This window comes from Rhodofomes roseus, assembly GCF_022264815.1.
Source record: "Rhodofomes roseus strain CIRM-BRFM 1785 chromosome Unknown C8Q71scaffold_15, whole genome shotgun sequence".
In the NCBI taxonomy this organism is placed as follows: Eukaryota; Fungi; Basidiomycota; class Agaricomycetes; order Polyporales; family Fomitopsidaceae; genus Rhodofomes; species Rhodofomes roseus.
The window spans coordinates 815832-840354 of NW_025952971.1; the positions used below are offsets into that span (position 1 = coordinate 815832).

Here is a 24523-nt window from a genome sequence, read left to right on the forward strand (position 1 = left end):
GCGAAGAAGCTTGGGGGCACCGAGTTATCTCAGCGACGCTCGTCCCATGTCCGCGACAGTGGGAGAGCACGCGACCCTGAGCATTTGGTATTTGTAGCGAATAGGTTCTGCGACTGCTCTCGCAGACGGAGGAGAAAGGAGAAAAGATACATTTAGCCACCGACCGACGACTCGCACGCGCGATCATCAGTGTCTTGACAGTGGCGAACCCCACGAAAGGCAGCGGGAGGACGTGATTGCCGCGTTATGAGCGAGTCATGACTCTTGGGTCTGTGCGGAGACGTCCCTCTCAAGCTTTCCCAGTAAGACGGCATCATTACCGGTACCTGAAGGCTGAACGCACTGGCAGGTGTGAACAGTGGTTCCTACTCATGTCTGACGGGCGTCGGCTCGATGTCGCGGATAAGGACACAACGTTTTATCGTGCATGGTCACTATGAGCATCACCATTCTGCAATGGGCAATTTAATAAGACTCACCTGATATTCCCTGCCGCGCGTGGTTAACACGCGTGCACTGCGACTGAATGGAAACCCCTCCTTCTCCTCCTCCTCTATCCAGAACCGGACCAAATGACAAAGCAAACTAGATCGGGGGATACATCAGTCGAGCGTCAGACTTCGGCATGCAATCGCTGAGTCATTGGGTAGGTTGACATACGACAACGCGCTCGGAAGGTCATCTACGCGGATATCGTCAATGTCATCTCCACAGCCAATCCTTCATGGATGGCTTCTACAAAATACAATACATTACACCCATAAACACGCACGTGCCCCGCGGCTCATCGCCACCCGCATCGCGCCAGAACGTCCAAGGCGCAGCACGCACGCACGCGTCACAGGACATACCGGAAGTCCCGGTTCTGGATATCCGTCAAGTCCAGGTACTCCTTCTCGACCTTGCGCTCGACGCGCGAGCCGTCGGGGAGGACGACCTCGACGTACACGTCGTCGTACGTCGTGTCGCGCGGCTCCGCGTCGCGCCGGCGGTTCTCGCGCGCGAGCAGGACCCGGATCAGCATGAGGAGCACCATGCAGGTTGCGTAGCAGATGCCGATGATCAGCCAGGGGACGTGGTTGCTGCGGGGCGGGAGCGGCCGCGTCAGATAGGTGCGGGAACGCATGCGCAGGGAGAGCTTACCGGGGCTCGTACTTCGCTTGCCACATGAACGGGCCTGCGGCGTTGCCGACGCAGTAGGCGATCAGCATGATCGCGTTCACGGTGACCTTCTTGGTGTGCCCCGCAGTGACGTTCGTGAGCCACGACAGCGCGAGAACGAACGCGGTCGTGCTGATGCCTATCCCCATGAACGTTCAGTATGACACATCCCTATTCTGTATCGAGCGAGCGAGACATACCAGTCAACCACTGGCCAAACAGCAGTCCAATCTTGTTGCTCCATGGAAGGAGGTTGACGAGGAGGATACCCAGGATGGTCGGCAAGAAGTATACCGTACCGACGTACGCACGGGAGTTGGGCAACCGCGCGGCGAGGTTCACGCCCGTGAAGATGGTCGTGATCTCGACGAAGCCGTTGACCATCGCGAGGAGGGTCGTCTGCAGCGTCGTAAAGCCGAAGTTGGCGATGATGAGCTGCTGCTGGTTCGTGAGCGAGTTCGGCACGTTGTCGAACGCGGAGAAGAGCGCGAAGAGCCACGTCTTCGGGTCGGTGAGCGCCTCGATGAACTGCTCGCGCTTCCACCGCTTGTTCTCCACACCCGTCTGGTTCGCCTGCAGGCGTTGCACGGCGATGACGCGCTCCTCGGGGGTGAGGAACCACGCGTTCGTCGGGGAGTCGGGGAACATGAAGAAGAAGCATGCCGCGGTGATCAGCGTGAGGATGCCGGTGATGATGACCAGCCATTGCCAGGGCTCGAAGCTGCCCGTCTTGATGCGCAGCGTTCCGAAAGAGATGAAGCCAATGACAATTTGCGCTATCAGGTCGTCGATCAGTCGATCACAATGAGAAGAGGTGTAAGTCAGACATACCAGTGCCGTTCATCAAGACTGCAGCAAGAAAACGCAATCAGTCAAATTGCAATCAAGCTAGAGACTTCGAGAGGCACGCACACCAATACCCGACTCTCAGTGTCTGCTCCTTGCGCGTGTAGAACATACTGGTGACGATCATGAAGCCGGCGGTGATGGAGCCCTCGCATATACCGAGGATGAAGCGGCACGCGAAGAGACCACCAAAATTCTTGCACGCAGCGTGACTGCAGAGCGCAACACCCCACACGAAGATGTTCAAGCTGTAGGGCGCATCAGCTCCCGTGCATATGGACAAAGTCTGTGCTACGTACCTCATCCATTTGCCCACCGGAAACCGCTGCAGCGCGAGGTTCTGCGGATACTCAAAGGCGAGGTACGCGAGGTAGAAGATCGTGCCGAGCCAGTTGTACTCGTTCGTCGTGAGATGCGTCGCGGTCTTGATTCCGAGGATGGCGGCGCTGCCCAGCGTGGTTTTGTCCATGAACTGGATCCAGTACAGAACGCACATGAGCGGCATGAGATGCAGGTCGATCTTCCGGCGGAGGCGGCGGTCTTCCTCGGGCGTGATATCGACATGCTTGCCAGCGACGAGGGCCGCACCGGTGTCGACTTGGTCGGTGACGAGGGCGACGTGGACGTTGCCCTTCTTCTCGTCCTTTGAGTCGATGGATGCCTTCTCGAGGGAGTCTTGTGCGCGCATGGTGGACCGGTTCCGAGTCGGGGCAGCGAGCGGAGGGGCCACGCAGTCGCTAAACAGAGAAGCAGAAGCACCGCGGGCGCTGGCAGAGCGCGTCGGTTTATGTTGAGCGGTACGTCGACTCCACGTCGATCAGAAAATGAGTCCGGTCGCAGATGATAGCGCTACCTCCATGTGAACATGGAATGATAGCGGTGGGGAGGAGGGCGACACGGATGCTGGGCGAGCCAAGGAGATAGGAAGAGGGGATTATGACACCGTTATCTTCTATGGCGTAACTCAATATCAATCCTACTGGGACAAGGACATTGTATAACTCACCGCCATGTTCGGAGCACCGGGAGCGCTCTGTCGCATTGCAGTTCACAGATAAGAACCAGGAGGATAGGTTTACGGATGGAAAAAGTGCCTTGGTTCGCTGGGCTGGACACTTTGCTAGATGCGGTCCACAGCGGATGGCGGGCAGAAAGAATCCCGTTCGCGCGCTATTGCGCTCGTGAGAACGACTTGCCGACGGGCGCCTCCTGTGCTCAGTCCCTGACCGCCTCTACAAACATCATTGTTAGAACACTAATCTTGGCTATCTATACTTCATGGGACTTTGTTTCTGCAGGTCAACATCGACGTTGAACTATACGGAAAGGCGCGTATCGCAAAGAATGTTTTGCAGACCACGATAACGGAAGCTTACCGTGTCACACAGTCCACAGCAGGAAACGTACCGCCGGACGGCTGCTGAGCTCGAGAATGCCATGACATGACACACGCGACGAGTCGATACTGAGTACTGTTGGTGGAGCGATGTTTTAGGTCGAGGTCGAAAGCATACAGTAGACCTGCGCCAGGAAACCGCCTTTTGTGTACGATGAGGGCATCGACACTCGGTGCACTACGGTCGAAGCGTTTGCCAGAGTTACAGCAGAAGAGCCTATTGACTCCTCCGCGTCATCGTTCGCCTAAGAAGAATCGACCTCGACTGAGCAAACCAGAACACGAGCGACGGATCTCCCATGGAAACAACCAGCTAGTATCCTAGCGCTGAATATACACTGAGCGTGTGCTATGTAGGCAAGAGAGGTCAGAATTGCGGATATCCATCTCCTGACGGCCACTGATGGATAGGAACGCTTCACAAGGCACGAAGACCAGGAGAGCGTACGTGAATCAGATCGTAAGCTTCGTTTCGTTGGAGGCTTGGTTGCCTATGGATTAAATGACGGTATGTTTGCTCTGCTGTACAATGGGAGCATTTTTTGCGTGCATATTGATCTGCCATTCACCAGACGTCGATCTCTCCACCACTCTGACTCTCCACTACTCATTGACTTCGAGAACGTATCACACGCGCATAATCACGCTGGCACCGTTGCAGCGAGACTCGCCACCAGGCTCGCAGCCGCAGAGCGCGGCGTCATGGAGCATACGAAGGCCTTCGCATGACTACCTCCCATTATGTCAAAAAATGATCTAGCAGCATAACGTGCTATGACTCGCCTCACCGCGCCAGAGGTGAAGGAACACGGAGGAGTAATCTCCTGCCCTGAGGAGTCGCGGGCTTTGCGTATATCCACGGTGGCTGTTATAGCGGCTATGGCCAGCCAGATGCTCGCGTCAGCGAATCGGCGGCCAGGGCAAATACTACAAGGTCAGGATCGGCTTATATGTCAGCGAAGGGATACTTAGAAGAGATCGAATTCGACATACCGTCTTCCGAAACCGAAAATCACATTTCGAGGACATACTCGCTCCAACTCGTCTTCGGATAGGCCCCAGAAGCGCTCCGGGCGGAACGTCTCCGGTTCAGGGTACATCTCTGCATCCTGCACCATAGACCTTTGTACATATGGTCAGTTTACGAGTCAGAGGACTGTATGCAACGATCGCATCTTGCCAGAGATTTGTGATAATCGTGCAGTTCTTGGGAAGAAGGTAGCCTCTGTACACGTCTTCTTCCCTTAGCATATGCGGAATGCCTATGAATATCAGTGTTGTATCAGCGGGCCATCGCAAGAGATTACGACGTACCCAATGGTACGGGGCAGTTCCAGCTGATGAGGTGAGCCGACAGCGTTACGACGGTCGCACAATGTCATACCGATAGACTTCTCGCAATACGCATTCGAGGTAAGGCAGCGAGCTTCTGTCACCGGGCTCCGGCAGACGGTCGTTGCCCACAACGCGATCGACCTCGTCTTGCACTTTGGTGTAAACCTCGGGATGCAGAACCATCGCGAGGATGAATGTACGTAGTACCGACTCTGTCTGCCTCGATGTAAGTACGATTCTCTCCGGGAATGAAAGTGTACAGACCGTGTCAGCCCCAGCTGAAGCTCATATGAGGTGTCTGGCAACTACCGTGAGCTAACGGGCACGTACCTACATAGGTTATAGCTCCGGCACTCATGATATCTTGCTTCTCCGTAGCCAGCGTACCCTTTGACGCATACTCTTCGATTAGAGATCTGACCATCGAAGGCTTCTCATCGCCTGCTGCCTGAATAACCGGACATCATCACGCGAGGTCAGAGATTGAAGTCAAGGGCGCACCTACCATCAGCCTCTCCACCTGCTCGTATGGCTTGGTGTGTGCGAGTTGCACATTCGGCTTTGCCTGGGCAGCCATGATCTTGAATCCCGCGCCTGGGAACCAGGTAGGGAGATAGCGCACTTTCGTAGCCAAAGCTACGTCAGACTACACCGTGCTTCGAGGAGTGCGTGCAACTCACACCAGGGCAGGAAGTCTACTATCGCAACTCCCGGCGTTGCAACCTCCGTTGCTGTCCTGAGAGCATCGTCAGCATAGGTCAGATACTCATCCTCATCGGACATGACAACGTGTCCGTAGATCGCTTCCAGAACGAGGGACGATGTATATCTGGAGATGAGATGTAAGAGAGCCGTCTCCACTCAATATTACGAACTCACCTGTGTAGATGTGCTACAAATCGCTGCGGCTCGCGCAGGAGTCCCCCCAGAAGAGTATGAACTTCTCTGGTTTGGGAGTGACCGAGGTCATTGAGCGAGCGCTTTGCGAAGAACGTGGAATGGATCCATCGTCGCATCTTCCGGAGTCGCTCGCCCATCGGTTGTGTCGGTATAACATCACCCCATCCCAGCCTGCGGAGGCAGTCTCATTGAGTAAAGCATTGCTCGGAACGAACACAGGCATACTCACAGATCTGACATGAGTACAGACGGTGGCCTGTCCGAGTACTTTGCACTTCGTTTCTCCAGAAGCTCTCGCGCTGCTGTTGTAGAATTGACAATCAACGTCGGCCGAGTGAAGATGCTGACGAAGGCAATATCTCCTGCAAATAACGACGTGATCAGTAGTGTACGCATTGTGTTATTGAAAAGCTCACCGTAGCGACTTTGCCATTGGGCGAATGCTTTCTCTGCATATTCCAGCGGGACTTGATGAGCATTACCTATGAATGGAAGAGAGCGCGGCCCGGGAGGCCGGTCGTCTGCCCGCAAATGCGAGGTATAGAAGGCCCAACAACCCAGAGCAACGAGCACTATGCTAGCAACCGCCTCTAGGGAATCTTTGGGAAGCGAGGACATGGCGTCAGTGCTCACTGAAAGGTGGCGAGGCCACTAATTATGTAAGGACGACAGACGTCAGGGTCCAGTTCCCTAGAACCCGGGAGTATCATGGACGTCGAACATATTGAAGTTCTAGACTGCCTCATCTTCAGAGCCCGTCGTGCACCTGCCAGTGGCTGCACTATCTAAGGTTTCCAGCGAACATGCGGCGACAATGCCATCCGTTGTCCAAGGGGTAGCCAGTCGTGATTGGCCAACTCAGCTGGGAACATTGCGTCGTATCGCTGGTCATATGAGTAGTAGCGACTTCACGGGAGACTGGTGACTGCCGCATGGCTCACACGGGGATCTAATGTGATACAACTAAAAGACAATCGCGTTAGCATCGGTATTGCACCGTCGTCTCAATGGTATCCAAGGACAAGAACGACACTTACTCCGTGTGGGAAGCCACCACCCGCCGGTTGACTGCAAAGACAGAGTATCAGTAGATAAGCAGGCGTCCACTTTGCAACGTACCCACCAACTGTTTTCAACTCAGCGAAACGCATCGCACATCACACATAAGAGCATGTCGCGCAAAGGAATGCCAATTGTCAAATGCGTCAATGAACAAGAAAGTCATGGACACAGGCTGGGTACGTAGGCAGGGTATCTCCGTAACAATACAGTGACAACAGTGCATGAGTGTGTGTAATGCGTGCGCGCCTCGTCTCGCGTATCGTACAGTGCAGTAAGAATGAGTACCAGACAACAACCGACCTTCCAGATCGTACGTAACAACCAGAATATAACCAGATCCAAACTCACAATGCATAAATAGCACAGGCCCGACCGCGATGAGTCAACGTCGCAGTCGGGTTATCCTGGGATGCAGCCGACGGGAGAAAGAGGAGGGAAGACGGCGAGGGCTTAGGCGAGGAAGCCAGTCTCGAGCGCGCGGGCGGCGACGCTCGCCTGGGTGACCCCCTGGTCGCTCACGACCGCGACGCTCGCGAACTGCGTCTGGACACCGAAGGCGGCGTTGAACGCATCGGCCTGGGCGCCGGTCTTCGCAGTCTGCTGGTCTGCAGCAGCAGAAGCAGACGCACAGGTCGCCTTGGCGGTGGCGTCAGCGCCACAAGAGTTCGTGAGCGTATCGCAGATGAACTTCGTGATGATGTCAATGCCCTGCGCAGAGCCTAGCATGGTGATCAGTGAGAGGTTTGGCGAGAACATGAGGTACAAGAGGCATACCGTGGTTGTAGCTCGTCAGGTCCTTCGGCTCAAAGGCAGTCTCCTTACGGCCGTCCAGACCTTGGGCGAAGATGATCTCCGGGACAGAGCAAGAACCGAAGTTACCGATACCGCTCGACGACGCAGTCGAGCTCGCAGTAGCAGCAGCGGAGGTTGTCGTCGCAGCGGCGGCAGTCGTAGTCGCAGCGGCATCCGTTGTAGTGGCAGTCGCCGCAGCCGTCGCGTCCGCGCTGGTCGCAGCGGCTGTCGATGCGGCGCCAGCTCCTTGGGTGACACCCTGATCGCTCACAGCGGCGACATTGGCGAAGTTCGTCTGAATGCCGAATGCTGCGTTGAACGCGTCGGCCTGGGCGCCCGTCTTCGCTGTCTGCTGGTCAGCAGCGGTGGAAGCGGTCGCGCAAGTTGCCTTCGCGGTGGCGTCCGCGCCGCACGAGTTCGTGAGCGTGTCGCAGATGAACTTGCTGATGATATCGATGGCCTGCGCGGAACCTGCAACGATCATGAGCACTCAGATCTGAGGTAGTACGGAAGTTATATATGGCTTACCGTGGTTGTAGCTCGTCAAGTCCTTCGGCTCAAACGCGGTCTCCTTACGGCCATCGAGCCCCTGTGCGAAGATAATCTGAGGCACGGAGCACGAGCCGAAGTTGCCAACGGCGCTGGAGGAGGCGGTCGAGCTCCCAGTCGCAGCAGCAGAGGTCGCACTGGCCGAGGCATCCGCCGAAGTCGCCTACCCAACCGTATCAGCGACTGCCACATATACTGCTCATGAGAAACACTTACGACAGCCACGTTCGTGGTCGCAACCGCCGACGCGGACGCCGCGCCGAGGGTAGCACCTGTGTTGCTCACCTGCGCGACGCTCGCAAAGGCCGTCTGGATACCAAATACCGCGTTGAACGCGTCCGCCTGTGCACCGCTCAGCGCGGGGGTAGCAGCGGCGGCAGCAGCAGCAGCGGTCTGGCAAGTGTCCTTCGCGGTCTGGTCCGCACCGCAGGAGTTCGTGAGCGTGTTGCACATGAAGCCCGTGATCACGGCGATGTTGTCCGCAGAGCCTTCGAGCGCGTGTCAGTCAAGGTTGGCGGGCGATGTTCCAGTATGGTACCCACCATGGTTGTACGACTTAAGATCCTTCGGCTCGAACGCGGTCTCGGTGCGCCCGTCCAGACCCGCTGCAAAGATGATCTGGGGGACGCTGCACGAACCAAAGTTGCCGATTGCGCTCGAACTAGCTGTGCTCGACGCAACTGCCACGTTTGACGTCACGCTCACAGTCGCCGTAGCCGTCTCGGTCGCGTCCGACGAGACTGTCACCGTCACCGTCCGCGGCGGCGCGCACGAGCTATCGTCCGAGCTGCCCGTCGCGATCGCCACGTTCGTCGTCGCAGCCGCAGTAGACGCAGCAGCCGCGGTAGACGCACCGGCGGCCTGGGTCACACCCTGATCGCTCACGACCGCGACGCTCGCGAACTGCGTCTGGATACCGAAAACAGCGTTGAAGGCATCGGCCTGTCCACCGGTCTTGGCGGTCACGGTGTCGGCGGCAGCCTTGGCAGTCGCGCAGGTTTGCTTGGCGAGGGCATCGGCGCCGCAGGAGTTGACGAGAGTATCACACATGAACTGGGTGATGATGTCGATGTTCTGAGCGGAGCCTAGAGGCCGGACGAGGAACCATGCGTTTAGAACTCTAGACATCACGGTAGCTGGAAATGTCTCTCACCATGAGCGTAACTCGTCAAGTCGGCGGGCTCGAAGCTCGTCTCCTTGCGGTTGTCAAAGCCGACGCCGAAGACGATTTGGGGCACGGTACAAGAACCGAAGTCACCAATCTGCGACGACGAGGACGTAGAAGAAGCAGAACCAGTTGTTGTCGCACTCGAAGTCGCGGTAGCCTAGAGGCGGAGAATGCATCAGTGGATTGCATACACAAGACAGCCTGGGGGACATACTGCTGCAGCGGTCACCGTCGCAGTCTCTTCAGCAGTAACAGTGACAATAGCGCACGTAGAATCGTCGCGGACGTAGTTTTTGAACCACTCGTCGTACGACCGGTCGTGGATGAAGGGACGGGCCTGGACGAGGCCAAGGAGGGGTAGCGCGAGAACAACCTTGGAGAACATTGTTTTGAAATCTGGTCACAAGGAAGGTAGGCAAAAGGAGGGTGTTGCTGGCCTGCGGCGTGCGAGGAGACGAAGAGACTGCAAGGAGGAGAGCCTAACTAGAGGCGGTACCGGGACACCTGGTCGGATGACGAGCGAAAGGACGGCCGTTCAACGACACAAGGCAGCGCAAACGCGAGCGAAGGCGAACGTGAAGAAAGAGGGAAACGGAAGGGTGATGCTGCCCATGGCCGCGCGAGGACGAGTTATAAGCAAATGACCATCAGGAGACCGCATGGTGCCAGTTGGACGGCCCGGTTGGTGTAGAAACAGCTCGACGGCAACCTGACGACGGACGATAATGAACGCGTTGCTGTTGCTTGGCAATCTGGACGTCCCGCTTCGACCGCCGGTATGTGCGTGCCTGGGTGGGCCTGGTAGTCCTCCGTCAACCCTTTAGTTTGCGAGCTCCATCAACTCTCCAAATCGACAAGTACGCACCCCTCAGCATTCTCCCACACGACCAGTTCGATGTGCATACCGTCGGACGCGTCGCCATCAGCGTGTGAGGAGGAGGAGGATGGCAGAATGTGTCCGAGCCACGTGAATTGGCGCCTGCGTGCCTGACCCCGGATTGCGGAACATGTCCATCTTCGGCGCCGAAAAACATCATGTACTCGGATGTCAACCTGATGCTACACATCCAGTCACTATATGTTGCTGTACGGGGCAGGCCTGTTACTCCGGGTCGCTGAAGACTTTCGTCCGGGAACTCCCCAGCTTGGACTTACACACTTGTCGGCTGGTCCTCGAAGTCGCGCTCGGTGCGACCTTCTCTCCATTCGATGGTGGTCACTCAAGCTCAAGGCGGCAGTATAATACAACTTGACGCCTGCTATAAATGCGAGACGGCATTATCCGCCTGCTATCATGAACTGAGACTACCCACCGTCATATAGCTTGCGGCGAATGCTGGACTCATCTACCATCCTAACTCTGGTTGTCGTCGTACTAGTGGTGCACTATGTACTCGCTGACCGGTACCCGCGCCCGCAAAACTTGCCTCCAGGTCCTCGTCCGCTGCCCATCCTGGGCAACGCGCATCAGATGCCGCTAGAGTATGCTGAGGAAACTTTCGCAAAGTGGTCCTCGCAGTACGGTGAGATTTTGCCGCTCTGGAGTCCCACATACACGCTCATGTAGTGCACTCCAGGCGACGTCGTCTTCGTGAAGGTCTTCCATCGGCCGGTCCTCATTCTCAATTCCGCAAGAGCGGTCCGCGAGCTGATGGAGAAGCGGAGCATGAAGTACTCGGGCAGGCCGCCGTCCGTCTTGCTTTCCGAGCTGTAAGCACCCAGCTCTTTCTCCTCAGCCCATGACTCATCATCGGCGTGCAGATCAGGATGGGGAGACGTGTTGGGAGTGATGCAGATGGGCGAGCGGCTCCGCAAACAACGACGTTGGCTACACTCCGTCCTCTTCGCCGAGGGCGCGCTCGACAAGTTCCGGGCCGTCCAGAGGACAGAAGTGAACGTCCTCCTCGTTTCCCTGCTCCGCAAGCCAGATGACTACGCGGCGCATCTGCATAGGTAAGCACGGATTAGTATGTTCACTCGAAGTAGCGCGCGATCACGACGCTGATGGGACGATCAGACTGACCGCGTCTTTGATGATGGAATCCATTTACGGGCATACGGTCGCCTCGGATGAAGACGAGTATCTGCACTACGCTGAGGCTGCGTTGAAGGGGACGACGGAGGTTGCCTCGCCAGGTGCGGCCATCGTTGACATTCTTCCCTTCCGTGAGTTGGATGTCCCCGTCTTCCGCCCGAGTTGTTAGATGACATAACCGAGCAGTTCGCCATATACCCAGCTGGATGCCCGGCGCGGGGTTCAAGCGCGAAGCCGCAGAAGTAAAGGTGTCCATCGAGGAGGCTCATGTGAGACCGTACGAAATGGTCGAGAGAGCGATGGTGAGTTATGAACCAATATCCTTGTTGTAAAATTATGTAAGTTCGAGGACGTTGCAGGCTGCAGGTGACGACAAACCATCGCTCGTTCGGAACCTCATAGATGAGTGCGCGGGAAGAGGGAATCTAGCTGAGGAACGCCGCGACATCATGAGCGCAGGTGCTGTGAGCTACATTGGTACGTCCGGCCTACTCTCCATCCGAATGACCCGCGGTTTTACCATAGTCCCCATAGCTGGTGTCGACACGGTACGCTCCCTCCCAGCCTCGTCACTGGTCCGGAAGCTAGATGTATAGAGTTCAATGTGCTCAGACGAAGACCGTCCTCCTGAACTTCATCCTTTGTGCGGTCTTGTTCCCCGAGGCCTATTCCAAAGCCCAGGAAGAGATGGGTCGTGTCGTGGGCACCGCGCGGCTGCCTGATCTCAATGATCGAGACACGCTGCCCTACCTCGAGTCTTTCTTGCTGGAAGTCTACCGGTACGTTCCTGTCGTTCGCCGATTGCGAGCCGCCTCTGATCTCCAATAGATGGCATTGTCCTGTTCCGCTGGGTACGCCATCTCGAGTGTCGCCTGCATGCTAAGTCTGATCCTCGCGCTGGTAGGCGTCCCACACGCGGCAAGTGAAGATGATGAATTCCGCGGATGGTACATCCCGAAGGGATGTATGGTCATCCCCAATCTTTGGTCAGTGTTAACCGGACTCTTGGAATCAGCCATAGATCTGTTTCAGCACGTGAACGAAGCTGACTGACTTGCCTGACCTTAGGCTCTTGACGCTGGATGAAGAGCTGTATCCCGAGCCGGAATCGTTCCGTCCAGAACGCTTCCTTGGCCTCTCCGCCGAAGACGCGGAGCGGCTGGATCCTCGAAACATCGTTTTCGGCCATGGACGGCGGTATGTGCACCAGCTCCTGCGCCTCGAGTTGGAGGTTCGATGCTGATCACCCGGCAACGCGTACATGCGCCTTGCAGCATCTGTCCAGGCCGTCGCTTCGCCGATGTCAGCATCTGGCTAGCTGTGGCGAACATTGTTGCAGCATTCGACGTCCGGAAGGCGCAGGATGCGGATGGAAAGGATATCACTCCCCCTCTGGCTTTTGTTCCTGGGTCAGTAAGGTGGGTTGGTTCGAACGCCATCATGATGGCTAAACTGCTACTGATGAAGTGACATTCCATAGCCATCCTCGCCCCTTCAAGTGCTCTATCGCCGCGCGAAACGTAGCTATGGAACTGCTCGCAGATCTGAATCCGTGAGCAGCTATAACTTGAATCAGCCGTAGGTGTGCAGTGTACGGAGCTAGGCCATACCAATTGCCTTTTTTCGACGAAGTGCTCACTTGATGACGTCGCCGCGGCGTTTAAACTCTAAGGCTGTTGCCATATTTCGGGAAGCGCAGCGCTCGAAAAAGAAAAGGTTACTACGTCGGGTGTCCCGTGTAGTAGACACGCGTACACTGCGGCTAAATGGACCCATCTCCTTTTCCTCCTCCTCGGATAGGCGCCAAATGAAGTCAGCTGGAGTGCCAGGGCGGAAGGAGGTTTCCACCGCGGCGTCGTTCCAGTCACGGCAATCCACGCGAGGAGAGGGTTCCACCTGTCCAACCCTGAGCTTTACACTGCGAACATGTACAAACCCTTTTATGCGGCGCCCGATAAGTCTGCAGAATCAACGCGTACCAGCCTCTTGGCTCAACTGATACTAACATCACAATCTCCACCGGCACTGAAGTCGAGTTATAGTTCAAGGGCGCAGGCCTTGAGTTGCCCCACTTGAGCCATGAGCTATGATTGCTGCCGTCATTTTCTTGTGCAAAACGGAACAGTTCAAGTTGAAGCGAAATGCGCGGCAGCGGCCCCGCGGTGCTCTTGACTATCGACGTCACGGTGAGCACTTACTTAGTTTTCACTCCTGTCTGCTACTCAAGCTCAACTAGGCTCAGTGGTGCATCGTCGTTATCGCGTGACAATTTGACTGGCGCCACCTCCACTCAGTGCTACTTTCGTCAAAACGGTGGGACACATTGTCTCTTGCAATAGACAACGATGGATACTAATAGGCTCTCATCTCGACATGGGGAAAATCAGTTATTATCTCTGCAGTTGTCTGTCATCCATGTGCATGAGCGTCGGGCACTCGGCCACGTGATAGTGTCTTGAGACTCATCCATGACATTCAAAAGCTCCAACTTGTCTCCAAGTACTTGCAAGACACGTCAACCACCGTGCTTTCACTCTGAGAATCCCGCAACCTTTCTTGAAGGCATGGACGCGATGATTCCTTCCGGCGCGACGTTCGCTGCGACGGCTCTCATACTGGTATTTTCTGCGCTGTTCGTTGTCAAGATAGTATCCGCTGGATTCAGCCGTCAGCAGTATCCACCAGGACCAAAGCAATTTCCCTTTTTCGGCAACTTTCATCAACTACCGACTGCCGATCAACACAAGGCATTCGCAAAATGGGGGGCGTCGTAACATTAGCGATGCCGTCATTGAACTGGACGTTGTAGGCGATGTTGTGTTTGTCAAGTTTTTCCAACGGCCGGTCGTCATTCTGAATTCCGTACAAGCCGCCCGCGACCTCCTGGGAAAGAGGGGGGCTAAGTACTCTGGGCGGCCGCGCCACACATACATAAACGAGCTGTGAGTAATCCGTGCTCTGCCGTCTAGATCACGCTTCATAGCAGGCTTTCTCACAGCGTCGGCTGGACGGGCAACAGTAGCTTCAGAACGAATGATGAGATATGGAAGCGTCATAGGAAGTGGTACCAGCATGCTGTCATCACCCGAGTCGCACTGGACAGCTACCGTCTGCTTCAGCGCCGCGAAGCGGACCGGACGCTATATGACATACTCCAGGACCCAGAGAATTACAGGCACCACCTCAAACGGTACAGTCGCCATGTCGCCTCGCTTGCTAGGCACTGACAGGATCTACAGGTACGTTGCCGGCGTTGCCCTTGAGATAGCATATGGCCGGAGCATCAAGAACACAGAGGACAAGTTCATTCGACTCATCGAGAAGGGCGCCGGCGAAGCACTCGAAGGGGGCGGAAGGGCCAGTGCACTGGTCGACTTCTTCCCAATATGTCAGTTGAATCACTGCCAGTGGTTGTTGAAAAGACTGTTGTAAGGATATTGATTGCCTGATTTTAGTAAGATTCCTACCGTCTTGGGTTCCGGGGGCGGAGTTCCAGCGATCTGCTGCACGTGCACGGCTTGCCGTTCGCGCTCTGGAGAACGAGCCATATACCAAGGTAAAGGAGGAAATGGTATGATATTCAGTGCACTGCGGCGTACCTACCCTACACATATGTGACATCACCTACATCACTCTAGGCCGCTGGTACCGCCAAACAGTCATTCACGAGGTCATTGATCGAGGATTGTCTCGCGAAGGGTGCCCTCACGAAGGAAGATGAGGATCGCATCAAGGGCGTCGCGGGTACGATTTATGTCGGTATGCCAATATATATCCGATGACCTCCAAGATGACCATTGACTTTGCGCGTTTGTAGGGGCCTCCGAGACGGTTTGTGACATTTTCCGCCGGCAAATTATAGTCTAATGTTTCAACTTCATCAGACCTTGACCGTGCTGCTCACGTTCGTCCTGGAGATGGTGTTGCACCCAGGCGTCCTCCAGAGAGTCCAGGATGAACTTGACAGCGTTGTTGGTGACTCGCGCCTACCCGATTTCGAGGACAGGTCGTCGCTTCCTTACTTTGAGTGCGTACTCAAAGAGGTATATCGGTATACAAGTTAATACATATCTTTGGCGGAAGCGATGCTAATACACCAGTATGTTCTTTAGGATCTGCCCTGCCGGACCCATAGGTAGATACTTCGCTTAAGACTGCGCCGCCAGCAGCTTTGAATATCTGCACACTGTAGGGCTTCCACATTACACCACAGAGGAAGACGTGTATCGCGGCTATTACATACCGAAGGATACTATAGTAATCGCAAACATATGGTGTGTGCATCGACGCCCATTTTGTGCCGTCCTTGCTCAACATTCACTAGGGCAATGACTCGGGACCCGCAGTATTATGACGACCCAGAAGAATTCCGCCCCGAAAGGTATCTCGATGACTCGAACAATACGTGTAAGCCGGCGGAGCTCCAGGATCCACAGGAGCTTGTTTTTGGGTTTGGCAGAAGGTGAGGCCAAGCACGTCATTGCACGAGCCACTACTATTACTAACTATTTGGCCTCCATTGTGGACGTAGAATCTGTCCCGGACAACACCTAGCTGACAGGAACATTTGGATCGTTCTTGCCAGAATGGCAGCCACCATGGACATTCGTAAATCGCGTGACCGCGATGGAAAGGAGGTCACTCCGAATCCAAAAATTGTCGGAGGGACTGTCTCGTACGCCGATGTTATCTGATCAGGGAGCAACCACAACTGACATCTGGACATAGCCGTCCGCAGCCCTTTGTATGTGACATTCGACCACGCTCGGAGAAGAGGAGACAGGTGATCTTGAGCTGCCGCGAACTATGAGGAATTGATTATTGCGTTTGGATAAGAAACACAGTTGTATCAAGGCAACACGCTGTGCGTACCGTCAACTGGTTATTGGACGAATTACGGAAATTCGGATGGACTGTGTGGTATATTGTAAGCATCGCGACCAGCTTGTATGAAGAAACGTGCGAGTTAGAGGGAACGAATGGAGCACCCTGCCCGGCCATATAAGTACAGTAACGTATATCACAGACATTGATTCGATTAGTACTATAAGCACACCCACGATTGACCAACGGCAGAGGGCGTGAGCGAGGGGATGGGCAGTGGTATCCCATAGGAACACGAAGGGATGCATATTCTCCAGGACGCCCTGGACGCGTCTCCAGGACATCCTCATATCCCCAATCGCTTCATTCCGCTCGTCAGGTCCCCGATGAAATCCTGAACTTGCTTCTTAAACCGCCGGACACCGCACCGCTCGCTCTCGACGTGCTGGCACAGTGCGCTCAGCGTCTTGAACTCCGCGCCGCACCCCGAGTACGCGCGCGGGCAGACGAATTGCTTCTGCGCGTGCGCGGGGCTCGCGAAGTGCTGGTTGAGCGACTCGGGCGTGCGATGCTCGCGGTGGCACAGGAAGCACTCGAACGCGTGCCCGTTCCACGCGCGCGAGGTCGCCCACATCGTCGTTTGGCTGTCCGATCCGCCAGCGATCATCCTGGCGGGGTTGGTGATGACGTGGTTCTTGTCGAACTCGGTGATGACGCGGTTGAGATGCTGGCGTGTGATGCGTGAGGGGCAGGTGCCCGACTCCCAGTGGAAGACGAGCGCGGCGCTGTTGATGAATTCCTTGGCACACCCTTTGCCCGGGCAGAGGATACTCGCGATGATGTGAGTGCGGGAGTGGCGGTGGCTGCGGAGGTTGCTCTCGCTCTGGAAGAGAAGGCGGCAGTCGGGGCAATAGTAGTGCCGCTGGCAGTTGTGCTCATGTAGTGAAAGCGCGGAGTCGAAGACCTGTGAGTAGTAACGGAGGTCAGAGAGCATGGCAGGCAGGCAAACAAAGAAGAGCGCACCCAGCGGCAAGGTTTGCAGGGATAATGAGCCTCCTCCCTGTGTTCCTCAAGCTTCTCCGCACGGTCGAAGTGCTTTCCACATATCTCACAATATTGGTGATGCATCGGGGAGGAGATCCAGTGCCGCTGAAGTGAGGAGGTGTATCTGAAATCCGGATTACAGGCGTACTAGCCGCTCAGCACCGTCACGTCTAGTCACATGCCGTGCCGTGTGACGGGCCGCGTGCGTTACATCCTTGCCTTTGCTTTTCGTCCTATGTACGTTCTTTCTTCTACCCACAAGCTCGCTACGCGTTTGAGATCTCTGGCGAGCTATGACCTACTGCGACCGCTGTGAACGCTACTTTCCGCATGAGCGTGCTCTCGAGCAACATAAAGAAGACTCGGGCAATCACCACATCTGCAACCTCTGCAATCTCGACTTTGGGGAGGTCCTTCTGCTGAAGCGGCACTGGGTTATCTCGCCAAAACACAACTACTGCCAGAAATGCAACGCCCACTTCACTCATGATGGCGACCTCATGGACCACTGCGAGACCATGCACATTTGTTGTAGACTCTGCCGCAGGGTGCGCCTTTCTTTTATTGACTAGCGATGCCGACCGTGACCTGCCTTACGCAGTTTTATGACTCTGCGCTCGAGCTGCACGAACATAATCGCCAATCTCACCATTACTGCCCTGACTGCCGCCGCCTGTTCACGAGCGAGAGCAATCTCCGCAGCCACTTGCGCTCGCGCGTGCACACGAACACGACACACCTCTGCCCAGGCAGAGACTGCGGTAGGAAGTTCATCAGCATGGCCGCGCTCATCCTCCACTTCGAGTCGGGTACATGCCCCTCCCGTATCACTCGCGAGCAGTTCAACCGCGCCATTGCCCAATACGACAAACACCACATCATCACGAACCCCGCTAGGATGATCACGCACGGCGAGGGCGACGAGGGACGGTCGGTGGTGACGGTGGCGACGGAACGCGCGTGGAACGGGTCCGCGTACGAGTGCTGCATATGCCGCCGCGAATTCCGCTCGCTGCAGGCGATCGATCAACACCTGGCCAGCCCCGCGCACGCGCAGAAGCAGTTCTTCTGCCCGCGTGACTTCGCGGAATGCGGTGCAGAGTTTAAGGCGGCGAGTGCGCTCTGCCAGCACATCGAGCGTGAGCAGTGCGGCGTTCGGCGGTTCAGGAGGCAGATTGAGGCCCATATTGAGTGCTTGACGAGCAGCATGAAGCGACTGGGCTTCTGAGCATGTCCTGGCGTGGTGTCTATGGGATACCGGACGACTTGTCCCCTCGTATTCGACTATCGCAATCGCTCACGGCGCCCTCAATGTGTTGATGCGCGCAATTGCACGACCTACGGGCATACTCCGCAGAGACGTCTTTACGACAAGGTTTGCTTATTCCCCGTTATGCTTGTCTTCGCTCGACCTACGATACTTCCGGTGCCATCATATGTAGCTTTCATTCCCAGTGCAGCCCGGTGTATTTGGTATAGTATAGAAACGTCTAGTATTCTCAACGGTACACATATTGTGCTCTACACGGTACACACAGTATCATCCGAACGTTAGAGTACAGTAACATAACAAGATAGTCATTATCCTACAACAATAGATCTAATTCTTCCGCTGTGAGTCAACGAATAAAGTTGAGGCATCTGCCTCACCGCTGACGATGAACTGCAAACCAACATTCTCCCCTAATCGAACTCAGATGGACATAGCAGGTGAACAATCCGGGTACAATTAGCGGAGGATCTCTCCGTTCCGACTGAAGTGCACTGAAGATGACCTCGAGACAATCTCAGTTTTCAGTACATCATGATGCAGCCCTCGCCTTGCGCCACATGCCAACTACCGCAGATTGCTCTCCACCGACCCTCGTTTCTTCAAGCCATGGACAGAACGTGGGAGGACCCGCATTGGTTGATTCTAGCCGAGGGAAGGATGGGAGGCTGCTGAACGTTCGGACTTCCTACGGGATGTCAGCGCTTCAGCATCCGTAGAAGCCTGAGTCGGGTCCCTGGAGTACGTCGAATGAATGGCGGAGGCAAAGTTAGAACATCGCCCGCACTCTTTCTGCGAGAATGTCTGCGCTCTCGAACCTTATCCACGACTGTCCCTGATGGTGACTATGAGAACAAGAGCAGTTGAGCCGAGCGTTTGGTACCCTTCGCACGTCTGGTACTTACGGATTGGTTAGAGATATGGACACGCATGCAATCCTACAGCCTGGATTCGTGGCGTCATAGAGCACTTGACTGCGCGATGCTTCCTATAGAACGCTACTCAGCGAGTATCGCGAAACAGTCTGCGCACGATAGTTACAAGACTCACCTATCCTAGTCAAGAGCAGCTGCGAGCTGCGATGTATTATCTTCCCCATTTGCGCCTCGGGCATTCGGACGCCGCGATCATGATCATGCTAGTCATGGCAAGGTCATACATCGACATCTGCGAGCCTACTGACTTAGCCGATTGCTGAAAGAGCGTCCAGATGTATACGCACTGAATGAACGTAGCAATAGACCTTCTTTGTTGTGTATGCATAACCGGTCCTCCTTGACCAAGATCTAGTATGCTGCGAGGGTTTATAGCTGTGCGTCTTCAGTGGCAAGCCTAGGAAGCGTCTCGGGCGAGGGGCGAATCGCTTGGTCGTGATATATATCTTCATCGAGCGTCGCGAATCTGTTAAAGTGCACGTAAGTTTGTTGTATGAAAGAATCTTAGAGTAGAGTCTAAGGAATAGGAACATCGACTAAAGGCTGTGGGAGTGACTACTACTGACCATCGACGGCACTATGTCGTCCTTGCTCAGTGCAGGCGAAATACCGACCATATCAAAAACTCAGACATAAGGAGGCCGCATAGACGACATCGAGACACGTACCGAGAGAACAAGGATGTTTTCATTCAGATGCCGCGTGGAATCGCCACTGGAAAGCTTGTAACTTTGAACGTCGGTTGATTCGCGCTGCCGGAATCCCGTGCCAATTTCTTAAGTTCTGTCAGTGATGATGAGGCTAGACATATCGCAGACCTTTGCAGACTGTGGCGCGCACATAATCATAGGTCTCCGAGAGTTGCGAGACTTGCGGTCGAAGACTGGGAGGCCCGACGGAAGATGTCACGCTCGCGACTCGTCACATGGCACGCTCTGCGCTTGTCACAAGCGCAACGGCTCAGGTCGACCTCGAACCTGAGGCCTGAGCTCCGAGTAGGTCTGAGTCTGTACACTGGATGGCCCGCATCATTCGACGCTCGTACCTGTCTGGAATACGATATCAAAACTGCACTATGCGTTGGATATGACACGGATCTTCAGGCGGCAGTTGTCAATTGCCAGCCATTGCGATTGCGGTTAAATGGATCCCTCAGAGTCCTCCGGGAGCGTCGGGCGAGTCGCTGTTCGAACGTGCAATGTTCACCTTCAATCCTCGCCTAGTAGCAGGTTAGTACGCTGGAAGCTAGTGGCTATGCGGCTTGTCGTGAACCTACAGTTATGCACAAGTGAGTACCTTCGTTATGTACTCCGCCAGCTTTGACCCAGCTATAACTGAGAGGTATCATCGTGTTGCTATAGACCTTGTCCACGCAAATCATCGGACGGATGAACGTCCAGAATAATCTTCAGTGTCAATCCAATGCAAGCGAAGTTCGTGTCCGAAGCCTACTAGACACGGCCACGCCCTCCCTATCTTCGCGAGTCTGCAGCAAGAGATCATATCGGATGCTGCCGTTGGCCGCGACCGACTGTACACGGTACACAATAGACAATCCCTACCTCATGTAATGCGTGCTGAAGGAGATATTGGTGAGTAGCAAGATCCTGATGGACAGCGCTGAGTCTCTCATTCTACGTCTGCCAGCTATGGAGCGCAGCTGAACCTGTCCTGTCTTTGAGTGAGTTGTCGACGATCATTGCTGTAGCTATACGCGCATGACCAAACTCCCAGGCGTTCATTCCCGATTGCTTCTGGAAGCTGTCGCCCGAAGATTCGGAGCGCACAGACCTTCGAAACATAGTTTATGGTCGTGGCCGCCGGTGAGTCATATGTGCGTATGCTTGCAGTTATTGAGTGAACCGGCTACATCCTCCAGCATCTGGCCAGGCCGTCGGTTCGCAAACGTCAGCGTCTGGCCGTGGCGGCATCCGACATCCGCAAGACACGGGACATTGCGAGCAACGAGGTCATACCTGCGAGTTTTGAATCTGGTTCAACACGGTGTGTCAGATCCTCGGACTACAATATGAGGCTGACGATTCGTACAAATGTTGTTTTCTGTTCACCGGCCGCCTTCCAGTGTTCAATCAAGCCACGATCGCAGCAGGCTGTAAGGCCTATCACGAACACGGCGTGCAAACGAATGCATTGAGGACCGAACGAAAACAGAACGGCATCGCGCTTGTAAATGTGTCAGCTTCTCCGTGTCGAATGGAAGGGACAGGGAAGCTCTAAGGCGTCTTGTCGAGAAAGCGTGCTTCATCTTAGCGACTTATGGGCAAATGCGTACATCAAATGATACGGGTCCAGTTGGTAGACGTCGAGAACTTTGAAATGGGTGGAGAAAGGCATATAATGTCATCCCACATCCCTGGATAGTACTCAAGACACGGAAGGGGCCTCATGAGGTGGGAGCGTTCTCGCGGTGTTACTGATACCGTATTGGACACTCACATTGACTCATGTGCGCCAGGGCCGGATTTTGTACGGAGGCTCGAACCTTGACCGACATACCAAAGTTTCGGCTTGGTGTCTTCGCTGCGCTACTCCTCAGTATAGCGCTCCATTCTATGGCTCGATGGATACACCAGATGGGACCAAACCTACTGTATTCGTCAAGTACCCGTTGTACCGTATATCGGTACTGTGTACGGGGCCCGCACACCTACAAGCGCAGATCCCTGGTAGCCCGCCATGACTCTGACATTGCTTGACGTTGTTCTGTGTCTGGTACTTGTCACCCTCATCGTCCTCTATGTCGTTCAGAGACTTCAAACCTCTTCCAAGAGGCATCTCCCACCAGGTCCGAGCCCACTACCGATTTTGGGTAATGCACACCAAATGTCCTCCGACTTTCCCGAGAAGGTGTTTGCCCAGTGGAAGGACGTGTATGGTAAACATTCAAAATACTCGGAGGTTCATCGGGAAGTTTCTGACCCGTCGCCGCCAGGCGACATTATATTCCTACAGATGTTCGCCACCCCGGTGCTGGTCCTGAATTCTGCCAAAGCTGTGCGGGATCTCCTTGAAAAGCGCAGCACGAAGTACTCAGACAGACCGTATTCAACCAGATTCATCGAACTGTACGTCCGACATCCGAATCTCTGCCTAGTCATCGTGACCAAGGACAAACCGCTAAATGAATTATGGCTTTAGTCTGGGATGGGACGCAAGCTTTGCACTCAGGAACTACGGTGAGATGTTCAGGAGGCACCGCCGCTGGTTACAAGCCCCATTCTTCGACAAAGCTTCAATTGCGCAGTACTTGCCCGTTCAGACTCGCGAGGCTCACATACTTCTTTCCAACCTCCTCATCGATCCCGACAACTTTTCAAATCATGTCCGTCGGTGAGTCGTCGAGCATAGTCACTTTATGTTCTTCTAGATGTCATTAATCTTTGTCGCCCGACTGTCACTCATATCACAACTTGCAGCTTCTCTGGCGCAACCATGCTGGAGACACTGTACGGACACAGCGTCATCTCACCGGACGATGAATATCTTCGGCTCGTTGACACAACCATCGAGGGCACCACGGCCGCTTCCGCCCCCGGCGCTGCGCTCGTGGATTTCATTCCCATACGTAAGCTTGCTCCACGCACTCAATGCAAGTATCGCTGAGGCTGCTGCAGTTAAGTACACTCCAACCTGGCTTCCCGGCGGTGGATGGAAGCGTCGTACATTGGAAGGGAGAGCCGCGTTGCAGGAGACCCACGTCAAAACATATGCGCTTGCGGAAATGCATGCAAATGTGAGTCATGCCATGTACAGGGCTTATCAGATGACGGACCGGAGGTACAGAATGGCAAGTTGTCCGTTGTGGGCTCACTGATCAAGGAGTACTCGGACAAAGGAGAGATTGGGCCCCTATTGCCGGAAATCATGCAACTCGGGACGTCGGCATACTCTGGTAGGGAACTAACGTTGTTCACAAGTTGATCACTCACTAGAATGTCATACTACCAATAGCTGGAACAGATACGGTAATCTATGTTATATGTGCCTTGTATCAATTCTGATACGTCCTGCAGACAAAGTGTGTATTGCAAAGCTTCATACTCGCTATGGTTCTACATCCCGAAGTGTACAAGAAGGCGCAAGATGAGATGGATCGTGTCGTCGGTCATGACAGGCTACCGACATTGGAGGACAGGGATTCCCTTCCGTACTTAGAGTGTATACAGAAGGAGACATATCGGTAAGCCCCGAGCGACAATGTCACGAGCTCCTGATTAACTTCTCGTATACCTAGCTGGATCTGTCCCGTCCCCTTGAGTATGTGACGCTCTGGCTGGCTCTTTCATGTATCCCTAACCGACTTGTAGGTCTACCCCATGCATCGAGCGAAGACGATGAGTATCGTGGATACTTTATCCCAAAGGGAACAACTGTGATCCCAAATCTCTGGTCAGTCGTATCCCGTCTTCCGCTGTTCATCTATACAGACCTCATCGACTAGGCTCATGTGTCGAGACCCCGAGGATTACCCTAGTCCAGACGATTTCCTGCCAGAACGTTTTTCGATGCTGACAGCGGAGGAAGTCGAGCGCATAGATCCACGTAATATAGTGTTCGGACATGGTCGAAGGCACGCTCTATGTCTCGTCATCTATGCTAGACTTAAGCTGACGATTGCGTAGGATCTGTCCGGGTCGTCGCTTCGCAGACATCAGCGTATGGTTGGGGATGTCTTACATGATAGCGACTCTTGACATCTCGAAAGCCCGAGATGCTTTAGGAAATGAGATTACGCCCCCGGTTTTATACGAGCCCGGTTTCACAAGGTAGGCAAACGTACCATTTGAACTTTGCCGCATCGTGTCTGATGTTAGACTAGCTGTCCCGTCCACTTCGAATGCTCAATCAAAGCGCGATCGCAAAACGCTGTAGAATTGATCGCTAGTACTGCTTGAGAGTGGCGCGTTCGAACACTGGCCGTAGGGCATACCATTTGGCGCCAAAGTCAGGTACATACAAGTATGTACAAGGGGATTGCATTGAATGCAATGAAGGGCCGCTGTATGCTAACACACGACAAGGCATGTTAGTGAACCACCATGCCAGAGTTATCGCACTCGTGTATCATTCTGATAGACTCACCAGCATCCCGGAGACCATGTTCATTACCCGCTGCGACCGAGGCGTAAAGGAACACACAAACTCAGGCGGGTGGGTGACGTATCGCTCAGTACCGCTGGATGCT

General features: G+C 54.7%; 9 protein-coding genes across 9 annotated transcripts; 5 read left to right on the top strand and 4 right to left on the bottom strand.

Annotated features, from left to right (window-relative positions):
- Nucleotides 1-838: 838 nt before the first annotated feature.
- Nucleotides 839-2695, bottom strand: C8Q71DRAFT_711222 (MFS general substrate transporter; the record flags this gene model as incomplete). Its single annotated transcript, XM_047920794.1, has 6 exons — nucleotides 839-1082; nucleotides 1144-1300; nucleotides 1362-1937; nucleotides 1993-2010; nucleotides 2074-2255; nucleotides 2307-2695. The coding sequence occupies 6 exons, from the start codon at nucleotides 2693-2695 to the stop codon at nucleotides 839-841; spliced, it is 1566 nt and encodes a 521-aa protein (XP_047777171.1).
- Nucleotides 2696-3747: 1052 nt separating this feature from the next.
- Nucleotides 3748-6330, bottom strand: C8Q71DRAFT_770103 (cytochrome P450). The gene is made up of 13 exons (XM_047924308.1): nucleotides 6055-6330; nucleotides 5868-6000; nucleotides 5618-5809; nucleotides 5419-5567; nucleotides 5244-5359; nucleotides 5069-5186; nucleotides 5003-5016; nucleotides 4788-4954; nucleotides 4718-4740; nucleotides 4584-4665; nucleotides 4397-4525; nucleotides 4187-4330; nucleotides 3748-4132 (listed from the first exon to the last, which is right to left on the bottom strand). The coding sequence occupies exons 1-13, from the start codon at nucleotides 6254-6256 to the stop codon at nucleotides 4045-4047; spliced, it is 1557 nt and encodes a 518-aa protein (XP_047777172.1). The 5' UTR covers nucleotides 6257-6330; the 3' UTR covers nucleotides 3748-4044.
- A 481-nt stretch (nucleotides 6331-6811) lies between these two features.
- C8Q71DRAFT_838131 (uncharacterized protein) lies at nucleotides 6812-9091 on the bottom strand (the record flags this gene model as incomplete). The annotated part of the gene is made up of 5 exons (XM_047926477.1): nucleotides 6812-7419; nucleotides 7475-7963; nucleotides 8021-8204; nucleotides 8282-8529; nucleotides 8584-9091. 5 exons carry the CDS (start codon nucleotides 9089-9091, stop codon nucleotides 7151-7153), a joined length of 1698 nt encoding a protein of 565 aa, XP_047777173.1. The 3' UTR covers nucleotides 6812-7150.
- A 1451-nt stretch (nucleotides 9092-10542) lies between these two features.
- On the top strand, nucleotides 10543-12887 carry C8Q71DRAFT_873102 (cytochrome P450; the record flags this gene model as incomplete). Its single annotated transcript, XM_047928353.1, has 14 exons — nucleotides 10543-10732; nucleotides 10787-10919; nucleotides 10971-11162; nucleotides 11227-11375; nucleotides 11431-11546; nucleotides 11604-11721; nucleotides 11779-11792; nucleotides 11857-12023; nucleotides 12073-12095; nucleotides 12149-12230; nucleotides 12313-12441; nucleotides 12519-12662; nucleotides 12725-12796; nucleotides 12827-12887. The coding sequence occupies 14 exons, from the start codon at nucleotides 10543-10545 to the stop codon at nucleotides 12885-12887; spliced, it is 1590 nt and encodes a 529-aa protein (XP_047777174.1).
- Nucleotides 12888-13712: 825 nt separating this feature from the next.
- C8Q71DRAFT_725174 (cytochrome P450 monooxygenase) lies at nucleotides 13713-15938 on the top strand (the record flags this gene model as incomplete). The annotated part of the gene is made up of 12 exons (XM_047921671.1): nucleotides 13713-13911; nucleotides 14054-14186; nucleotides 14231-14434; nucleotides 14475-14632; nucleotides 14700-14800; nucleotides 14883-15003; nucleotides 15062-15075; nucleotides 15129-15271; nucleotides 15357-15379; nucleotides 15437-15518; nucleotides 15569-15706; nucleotides 15776-15938. 12 exons carry the CDS (start codon nucleotides 13713-13715, stop codon nucleotides 15936-15938), a joined length of 1479 nt encoding a protein of 492 aa, XP_047777175.1.
- Nucleotides 15939-16050: 112 nt separating this feature from the next.
- On the bottom strand, nucleotides 16051-17239 carry C8Q71DRAFT_770116 (uncharacterized protein). Its single transcript, XM_047924309.1, has 2 exons — nucleotides 17092-17239; nucleotides 16051-17032 (listed from the first exon to the last, which is right to left on the bottom strand). The coding sequence occupies exons 1-2, from the start codon at nucleotides 17194-17196 to the stop codon at nucleotides 16415-16417; spliced, it is 723 nt and encodes a 240-aa protein (XP_047777176.1). The 5' UTR covers nucleotides 17197-17239; the 3' UTR covers nucleotides 16051-16414.
- A 31-nt stretch (nucleotides 17240-17270) lies between these two features.
- On the top strand, nucleotides 17271-18611 carry C8Q71DRAFT_152541 (uncharacterized protein). The gene is made up of 2 exons (XM_047916636.1): nucleotides 17271-17660; nucleotides 17714-18611. Exons 1-2 carry the CDS (start codon nucleotides 17406-17408, stop codon nucleotides 18338-18340), a joined length of 882 nt encoding a protein of 293 aa, XP_047777177.1. The 5' UTR covers nucleotides 17271-17405; the 3' UTR covers nucleotides 18341-18611.
- Nucleotides 18612-20219: 1608 nt separating this feature from the next.
- Nucleotides 20220-21555, top strand: C8Q71DRAFT_725176 (uncharacterized protein; the record flags this gene model as incomplete). Its single annotated transcript, XM_047921672.1, has 7 exons — nucleotides 20220-20316; nucleotides 20421-20546; nucleotides 20730-20909; nucleotides 20936-20998; nucleotides 21052-21140; nucleotides 21168-21321; nucleotides 21401-21555. The coding sequence occupies 7 exons, from the start codon at nucleotides 20220-20222 to the stop codon at nucleotides 21553-21555; spliced, it is 864 nt and encodes a 287-aa protein (XP_047777178.1).
- A 276-nt stretch (nucleotides 21556-21831) lies between these two features.
- On the top strand, nucleotides 21832-24338 carry C8Q71DRAFT_152516 (cytochrome P450 monooxygenase). The gene is made up of 13 exons (XM_047916635.1): nucleotides 21832-22213; nucleotides 22271-22403; nucleotides 22477-22668; nucleotides 22755-22903; nucleotides 22953-23071; nucleotides 23122-23230; nucleotides 23290-23303; nucleotides 23352-23518; nucleotides 23573-23595; nucleotides 23646-23727; nucleotides 23780-23908; nucleotides 23961-24104; nucleotides 24158-24338. The coding sequence occupies exons 1-13, from the start codon at nucleotides 22015-22017 to the stop codon at nucleotides 24231-24233; spliced, it is 1536 nt and encodes a 511-aa protein (XP_047777179.1). The 5' UTR covers nucleotides 21832-22014; the 3' UTR covers nucleotides 24234-24338.
- Nucleotides 24339-24523: the final 185 nt, after the last annotated feature.

Coding starts and splice junctions, on each gene's coding strand:
- C8Q71DRAFT_152516 (XM_047916635.1), top strand. CDS start 22,015: ATGACTCTGACATTGCTTGACGTTGTTCTGTGTCTGGTACTTGTCACC. Junction 23,909..23,960: donor GTGTTCGGACATGGTCGAAG/GCACGCTCTATG, acceptor ACGATTGCGTAG/GATCTGTCCGGGTCGTCGCT. Junction 24,105..24,157: donor TACGAGCCCGGTTTCACAAG/GTAGGCAAACGT, acceptor ATGTTAGACTAG/CTGTCCCGTCCACTTCGAAT.
- C8Q71DRAFT_770116 (XM_047924309.1), bottom strand. CDS start 17,196: ATGCATCACCAATATTGTGAGATATGTGGAAAGCACTTCGACCGTGCG. Junction 17,033..17,091: donor CCTGCAAACCTTGCCGCTGG/GTGCGCTCTTCT, acceptor TACTACTCACAG/GTCTTCGACTCCGCGCTTTC.
- C8Q71DRAFT_770103 (XM_047924308.1), bottom strand. CDS start 6,256: ATGTCCTCGCTTCCCAAAGATTCCCTAGAGGCGGTTGCTAGCATAGTG. Junction 5,187..5,243: donor AGCAGGTGGAGAGGCTGATG/GTAGGTGCGCCC, acceptor CCGGTTATTCAG/GCAGCAGGCGATGAGAAGCC. Junction 4,666..4,717: donor GAACTGCCCCGTACCATTGG/GTACGTCGTAAT, acceptor TGATATTCATAG/GCATTCCGCATATGCTAAGG.
- C8Q71DRAFT_152541 (XM_047916636.1), top strand. CDS start 17,406: ATGACCTACTGCGACCGCTGTGAACGCTACTTTCCGCATGAGCGTGCT. Junction 17,661..17,713: donor GTTGTAGACTCTGCCGCAGG/GTGCGCCTTTCT, acceptor TGCCTTACGCAG/TTTTATGACTCTGCGCTCGA.